This window comes from Haliotis rufescens, unplaced genomic scaffold (assembly GCF_023055435.1).
Source record: "Haliotis rufescens isolate VD_foot unplaced genomic scaffold, xgHalRufe1.0.p SCAF_15, whole genome shotgun sequence".
Lineage (NCBI taxonomy): Eukaryota > Metazoa > Mollusca > Gastropoda > Lepetellida > Haliotidae > Haliotis > Haliotis rufescens.
This window is the reverse complement of record NW_025963835.1, coordinates 34,105,975-34,115,035: the sequence shown is the minus strand read 5'-3', so window position 1 is coordinate 34,115,035 and position 9,061 is coordinate 34,105,975. Positions and strand designations below refer to the sequence as shown.

Below are 9,061 nucleotides of genomic sequence, written 5' to 3'. Positions count from 1 at the left end.
TCCATTCACCTAACCTATATACATTTAGATTGTTATTTTCTTGTTGACACATTGAATAAATATTGTTTTCAAAAAGTGAGTTTTTCCTTCTCCGTCACTGTCCGGTAGAGGATCCAAGAACCCTGTTAGTATATCGGGGACTTCCATCAGCCACTAGCCACGCACAAAAATACGATAACTTTGAATATATCGTGCCATCCGATTGGCCGGTCGCTGTCTCACGCGATTATTGATGATGTGCTCGTCGTGTCACAACAGATGGCAGTATGCATGTGTACGTGTCTCACAGGAGGGATGTACGGGGCTGTGCAGTGAGCTTATACACCATCTGACCTCACTTTACCATCTGAAGTTCCACCACACTCCTCTTGTGACAAGCTAAAAAAAAGTAGGGAATCATGAAACATAAAAAAATTTTATTATGTTAACATCAAAGACAAACTTCCTGTGCGACGTTGACGTCTTAACGCCAAAACACATGCTGTAGCTTGCCCGTGCCTCACGCACTGTCTCCACCACACACGGGCGTGGGGTGTCATTCCTTAAACATCACTTGACCTAACTTTACGCTCCAAAGTCCCGTTAAATTCCTCTTGTGCCAAGGGAATGTTTCAGACAGAAGCGGTCTCAGTCAGCGATTGATGTGAATATATGCCAGCGGCTGAAAGGCCAATCGCTGGACATTGCTGAAAAGCGATTGGCTTTTTGCAACCCACCCATGGCGACCATGAAAGTGAACAATGCTTTGCTGACCATTGTGACGTCATCGGTAACCATGACGTTTACTGATATAGTAACTTGATGTCCATTCGGGTGAGGTTCCCATTTACCTTCTGACCGTCGATGAAAGTGGGAACAATGTCACTTGTACCGTGACAAGCAAGTGCGGTCACACCAAACATCATGAAATCATTTTATATCCGGTCAGCGGACTTGTATGTAGGAGATATACATGCTGTACAGGCCAGTCAGCGGACTTGTATGTAGGAGATATACATACTGTACAGGCCAGTCAGCGGACTTGTATGTAGGAGATATACATGATGTACAGGCCGGTCAGGGGACTTGTATGTAGGAGATATACATGCTGTACAGGCCGGTCAGGGGACTTATATGTAGGAGATATACATGATGTACACGTCGGTCAGGGGACTTGTATGTAGGAGATATACATGCTGTACAGGCCAGTCACCGGACTTGTATGTAGGAGATATACCTGATGTACAGGCCGGTCAGCGGACTTGTATGTAGGAGATATACATGCTGTACAGGCCAGTCAGCGGACGTGTATGTAGGAGATATACATGATGTACAGGCCAGTCAGCGTACTTGTATGTAGGAGATATACATGCTGTACAGGCCAGTCAGCGTACTTGTATGTAGGAGATATACATGCTGTACAGGCCAGTCAGCGGACTTGTATGTAGGAGATATACATGATGTACAAGCCAGTCAGCGGACTTATATGTAGGAGATATACATGATGTACAGGCCGGTCAGGGGACTTGTATGTAGGAGATACACATGCTGTACAGGCCAGTCAGCGTACTTGTATGTAGGAGATATACATGCTGTACAGGCCAGTCAGCGGACTTGTATGTAGGAGATATACATGCTGTACAGGCCAGTCAGCGGACTTGTATGTAGGAGATATACATGATGTACAGGCCGGTCACCGGACTTGTATGTAGGAGATACACATGCTGTACAGGCCAGTCAGCGTACTTGTATGTAGGAGATATACATGCTGTACAGGACAGTCAGCGGACTTGTATGTAGGAGATATACATGATGTACAGGCCGGTCAGCGGACTTGTATGTAGGAGATACACATGCTGTACAGGCCAGTCAGCGTACTTGTATGTAGGAGATATACATGATGTACAGGCCAGTCAGCGGACTTGTATGTAGGAGATATACATGATGTACAGGCCGGTCACCGGACTTGTATGTAGGAGATACACATGCTGTACAGGCCAGTCAGCGTACTTGTATGTAGGAGATATACATGCTGTACAGGCCAGTCAGCGGACTTGTATGTAGGAGATATACATGATGTACAGGCCGGTCACCGGACTTGTATGTAGGAGATACACATGCTGTACAGGACAGTCAGCGGACTTGTATGTAGGAGATATACATGCTGTACAGGCCAGTCAGCGTACTTGTATGTAGGAGATATACATGCTGTACAGGACAGTCAGCGGACTTGTATGTAGGAGATATACATGCTGTACAGGACAGTCAGCGGACTTGTATGTAGGAGATATACATGATGTACAGGCCGGTCACCGGACTTGTATGTAGGAGATATACATGCTGTACAGGCCAGTCAGCGGACTTGTACGTAGGAGATATACATGATGTACAGGCTAGTCAGCGGACTTGTATGTAGAAGCGTGTGCTCTGTGATGAACTGCAGGTTGGAGCACGCTCCCATGGTGGCCACAGGAAGAAAAACTGAAGCTTCCTTGAAGGACTCTGGCACTGACCAAACTTCTTGGGAGCCTCTCGCCCAGGGCCGTTCAGCATGGCGTGGAGCATGCAACGCTCAGCACATCACGGACGCCAAAGCCTAATTAGTCATCGCTGAACCAACAGAGCCCCGGATGTAGATGGTCATCTTCTCTCACAACACTATCTGGAACATACCTGCCACCATCTGTCATTCTGTTTGAGTCACACATTGAATTAATTGCAGCGTATGGAACATAGCGCTGCGACGATTGTAAGTCAATGTTAAAGTATGGTCTTAGGGCTGAGGACCCGTGAAGATCCGGGGTAGAATATAGGCCTTCAGCAACCCATGCTTGCCGTACAAGGCGACTTTGCTTGTAAGAGGCGACTAACGGGATTGGATAGTCAGGCTCGCTGACTTGGTTGATGCATGTCATCGTATCCAAATTGCGTGGATCGACCCTCATGATGTCAATCACTGGATTGTCTGGTCCAGAATCTTAGAGCTGAGATCGCTTTGTGCTTGTGGGCCTGGACTTACACGGTGGCGGAAGACACGGGAGACAGATGTCTTGACGTGGAATTGTTGTAAACAAGGACAAATATGCAAACGGAAATTCTATTCATCAGTTAATTCTATCTGCTCATTGCACATGTGAATCACCCAGAACATAAAACGTTTTCTTTCGGTCTGTCTACCTTCACTTGTAAACATCAATCAATGCAGTTCCCGTACGTGGGTCTCACTGTACCTCACGAGACTCACATGTAGCTACTTCCGAGCAATCCTCGGTCACTATGATTAGATTTACCGAGACGCCTGTTTTACAGTCGATACAAACTATCCAGTAACAGGATATATATATATATATATATATATATTTTTTAAAGCAATTAACCGAGGTGTTTATATTTACGAAGCTGCAATGGCGTTAATATCGTGATTTTCCTTAAGAAGACTGATTGAAAATGTAATCCACATTAAAACTTATTAATGTATTACATGTTTCGAATCTAACACATGATAATGATAAGGATTACACATTTTTATGTCTGTTTGTTGCTTAAAGCCCCACTCAGCAATATCCCATCTATATGACGGCAGTCTGTAAATAACCGAGTCTGGACCAGACAATCCAGTGATTGACATCATAAGCATCGATCCACGGAATTGGGATACGATGACATGCATCAACCAAGTCAGCGAGTCGGACCACCCGATCCCGTTAGTCGACAAGCATGGTCGCCTTTTACATGGGTTGCTGAACACCTATTCTACCCCGGATCTTCACGGGTTGAAAACGCAGATTGTATTATTGTCAAGTAAAACATAATCCAATGCATTTTTTCAGTGAACAGTTGAATCTTTTTTATATAAATGTACGCGAAAGATTTCATTATATTCTATAAATAACAAGAACTACCGCAATGTTTTTAACAACAAAACTCCACCGACAAACCCATGAATTTCAATAACTGTGAGTCATACAAGTGTCTGTTCCCCCTTCAAGTAATCACACAACCTCACCCAAATGTATTTTGACATCAACAAAAGCCGATAAATACAGGTTGTCACGCAAGTACGTTTTCGGATGATAAAAATCCTGTATTAGTAAAAAAACAGTGTTTTTAGCGACCCTTGGGCTAATACAGGAAATTTACCATCCCAAAACACACAAGGGTGATAATGTCTTTCCTAAATTCTGTCAGCGAAAAATATGTTCTCATCTCCCACACACATTACCTAATCATTGCAACTTTTCCTGGAATGTGCCCATTAATACATGTATAGAGTACGTCTGAAGGTCGGTTATTCGTCAGTCGGACAGTTATAACAGTCAATATTGTTCCAACTGAAACGTGTTTCTTAGACAGTGGCGTAACTATATTTGAACCATGGCTGCTTTGTCTTTGACCGTGGTTTAACTAACTGAATTGGTAGTTGAACACCACTTGGCAATGACGGAACTTCTTTCTTCCTCTATCTTTTGTCTTTGTGATAGAACAATTTTATGAAATACGTTTGTCGCCAGAACCACTCTCAAATAGCATCGTAGCCAGCCCCCTTCAGTGTGGGACCAAACAACATTATTGCCCCCTTCATTTTGTGACCCAACAACGCCATAGAAGAACCACGATAACACAGCACAGTAGCCAACCCCCTTCATTGTGTGACCCAACAACGCCATAGAAGAACCGCGATAACACAGCACAGTAGCCAGCCCCCTTCATTGTGTGACCCAACAACGTCATAGAAGAACCGCGATAACACAGCACAGTAGCCAGCCCCCTTCATTGTGTGACCCAACAACGCCATAGAAGAACCGCGATAACACAGCACAGTAGCCAACCCCCTTCATTGTGTGACCCAACAACGCCATAGAAGAACCGCGATAACACAGCACAGTAGCCAACCCCCTTCATTGTGTGACCCAACAACGCCATAGAACAGCGATAACACAGCACAGTAGCCAACCCCCTTCATTGTGTGACCCAACAACGCCATAGAAGAACCGCGACAACACAGCACAGTAGCCAGCCCCCTTCATTGTGTGACCCAACAACGCCATAGAAGAACCGCAATAACAGAGCACAGTAGCCAGCCCCCTTCATTGTGTGACCCAACAATGCCATAGAAGAACCGCGATAACACAGCACAGTAGCCAGCCCCCTTCATTGTGTGACCCAACAACGCCATAGAAGAACCGCGATAACACAGCACAGTAGCCAGCCCCCTTCATTGTGTGACCAAACAACGTCATAGAAGAACCGCGATAACACAGCACAGTAGCCAGCCCCCTTCATTGTGTGACCAAACAACGCCATAGAAGAACCGCGATAACAAAGCACAGTAGCCAGCCCCCTTCATTGTGTGACAGAACAACGCCATAGAAGAACCGCGATAACACAGCACAGTAGCCAGCCCCCTTCATTGTGTGACCCAACAACGCCATAGAAGAACCGCGATAACACAGCACAGTAGCCAACCCCCTTCATTGTGTGACCCAACAATGCCATAGAAGAACCGCGATAACACAGCACAGTAGCCAAACCCCTTCATTGTTGGACAGAACAATGCTATAGAAGAACAACTGGGTGGGTCAGTAGGTCAGTGTACGCGTCAGGGGTTTTCTTACATCAACACTAGGTCCGGTTTGAAAGCCTGAAAGCGTTCTACAAGCTGATGGAAAACATGCCTGGTCCGTACGTGGAATCAGTCACATGTTCCCAAAAGCTCTCTGACTAGAACTGGTGTACATGATTACAGATCGTGAGTTGCCTCCCTTAGCTGGCAGTATCTGCTGTTCGTTGGTTCGAATCCAAGATTCGACCAGAAATATCCTCCCTGGTCTGTCAGCACCAGACCCAGGCTCGTGCAGTACACAGTTACAACCTGCGTCACTCACACGAGAAAATCAACAACCAATCACATGATCGGGCAAAAGGAACGGATATTTGTTTCCGGGTGCTTAATTGTGAGGGCACTTCGTTATAACACTTGTCGGAAAATATCTGATGAAATGTTGTCAAATACAAAGATAGGAAAATATGAAGGATAAACCTAAACTACATCATTATTCGTTCATGTACATCCTCAACAAAATAGGACTACAACAATTAGCGTTATAACGAGGTACACATGTGCACTTCAAGACGAGCGTGTCAGTTTCATTCAGAATACGGATTTCTTAACACAGTCAGCAAACACAAATGCTTATATGTACTAAATGTTTTTGTGACTTCGTAAATGAATATTCCCAATACTGATCCTTTTTGACAAATTCCTCCATCCGTCCACGCGTTCGTGGGTTTCTGTTCAACTTTTCTATGGGATTATCTGAGATGGTGGTCTTGCTTCCAAGTATCTTCATGCCTGGGCAACCAAGAGGAACAATCACGGAAATACATCAGTGAGTAGCTACCTCATCCCACATGTTACGCTGAAAGTGCGACAAATGTATATTTAGCCGAGGGACACCCCACCGGATTTGTTAGTGTATATAATGTGCCACCACTTGTTGACAGACAGACCACACTCCACCGCCAGGCAAAACATCAAACGTTTGCTGTTCACAGATCATTTCCCACTTCAGTGAAAGTTTAAGTACTCGATTACCAACATGATTCATGAGCTGTGTGTTCTGATCTGCGTAGCGATCCTCTCTGCGTCCGCTCTACCTGTCAACGACGCCTGGAAACACGTGGTCAGACAACGTCGTAACGCTGCCAACTGTCAACCACCTCAAGATATCAACCAACTCTTCCAAAGTCTCAACGCCAACACCGACACCTCCATCTTTCTTCGTAACGCTCAGGGTGCCAGACCGGGGTCATATTTACACAGCGAGCTGAACACCGACCAGGTGTTCGACAGTTCCCACCTCGGAGGCATCACCTGTCCCAGTAGCGTCAGTGACGACCCCCAGGACCCCCTGTGGATGAGGTCCCTCTGTCCCTGGTACTACAACGTCACCGATCTGCCCGCCGGTCACTACCCAAGTGCCATCCCCCAGGCCGTGTGTAAATGTGACAAATGCGTTGACAATAACCAAAACCAGTGCGAGAGAGTTTCCACTCAAATCCGAGTTTTAGAAGAAACTGGCTGTGAAAATGGTTTCTTTATCTACAAGCCCAAAATCGTCACCCATTTCGTCGGGTGCACTTGTGCCAAACGCCGGACACCAACAGTAGGTTCGAACACTGCCCCAACAGCATCAGACAGTGAAAGCAGTTGTGGGGATTTTGGATGTGCCCCCTAAACGAGAGACTCGTAGACGATGTCGCCAATTGATGGTGTCATTTTCCAATGGACTATTTCCAGTGAGGAAATACCGTGTTAGTCAGTGTCTGACAACTATCCCGTTTAGGTAGAAAGGTGTTGTACAAAAGCTGCATTTCCGTCCATGTATGAAATGCCTTATTTCTTCATACATCACCACGACATTAACTCAGTCCATTTCATTCATTTATTTATTTATTCATTTATTTATTTATAAGTGTTTGTATATGCTTTATTTTTTATGAATGTGTGTATTTTGAATATTCACAATTATGTATTTATTGCCATATGCTTATTGTGATATTTATTGTTGACGACGCATCAAATGGAAAATTGGACTAATATCTGTTAATCACCACATTAATTCAGTCCACTGTTGTTGATTTATAATTACATAATTAAATAATTTATTGTACGATTATATATGTTGAAATACTTAATGAGAATGTGTGGATTTTACATGTTCACGGTCATAAATTTATCGCCCCATGCATCAGGAAATGTATCGTTTTTACAACGCATCAAGTTGAAAATTAGACCTACATCTGTATCAATGTTGCTTATTGCTCAAACCCATGTCATTTTCTTCAAGATCATCATCAGACACCCAATGTCATTCCATTCACCTAACCTCTATACATTTAGATTGTTATTTTCTTGTTGACACATTGAATAAATATTGTTTATCAAAAGAGAGTTTTTTCCTTCTCCGTCACTGTCCGGTAGAGGATCCAAGAACCCTGTTAGTATATCGGGGACTTCCATCAGCCACTAGCCACGCACAAAAATACGATAACTTTGAATATATCGTGCCATCCGATTGGCCGGTCGCTGTCTCACGCGATTATTGATGATGTGCTCGTCGTGTCACAACAGATGGCAGTATGCATGTGTACGTGTCTCACAGGAGGGATGTACGGGGCTGTGCAGTGAGCTTATACACCATCTGACCTCACTTTACCATCTGAAGTTCCACCACACTCCTCTTGTGACAAGCGAGACGATGTTATTATAATGAATTCTCGGGCTATTCTAAAAAAAAGTAGGGAATCATGAAAAATAAAAAAAAAATATTATGTTAACAACAAAGACAAACTTCCTGTGCGACGTTGACGTCTTAACGCCAAAACACATGCTGTAGCTTGCCCGTGCCTCACGCACTTTCTCCACACACGGGCGTGGGGTGTCATTCCTTAAACATCACTTGACCTAACTTTACGCTCCAAAGTCCCGTTAAATTCCTCTTGTGCCAAGGGAATGTTTCAGACAGAAGCGGTCTCAGTCAGCGATTGATGTGAATATATGCCAGCGGCTGAAAGGCCAATCGCTGGACATTGCTGGTAAGCGATTGGCTTTTTGCAACCCACCCATGGCGACCATGAAAGTGAACAATGCTTTGCTGACCATTGTGACGTCATCGGTAACCATGACGTTTATTGATATAGTTGATGTCCATTCGGGTGAGGTTCCCATTTACCTTCTGACCGTCGATGAAAGTGGGAACAATGTCACTTGTAACGTGACAAGCAAGTGACGTCACACCAAACATTGAAATCATTTTATATCCGTTCAGCGGACTTGTTGTAGTAGATATACATGCTGTACAGGCCGGTCAGCGGACTTGTATGTAGGAGATATACATGCAGTACACGTCGGTCAGCGGACTTGTATGTAGGAGATATACATACTGTACACGTTGGCCAGCGGACTTGTATGTAGGAGATATACATGCAGTACACGTCGGTCAGTGGACTTGTATGTAGGAGATATACATGCAGTACACGTCGGTCAGCGACTTGTATGTAGGAGATATACATGCTGTAC

General features: G+C 44.6%; 1 protein-coding gene across 1 annotated transcript; it reads left to right on the top strand.

Moving 5' to 3' along the window:
• The first annotated feature begins 6,578 nt into the window (after positions 1-6,578).
• LOC124151900 (interleukin 17-like protein) lies at positions 6,579-7,217 on the top strand. The gene has a single exon (XM_046524589.2). It carries the CDS (start codon positions 6,579-6,581, stop codon positions 7,215-7,217), a length of 639 nt encoding a protein of 212 aa, XP_046380545.2.
• Positions 7,218-9,061: the final 1,844 nt, after the last annotated feature.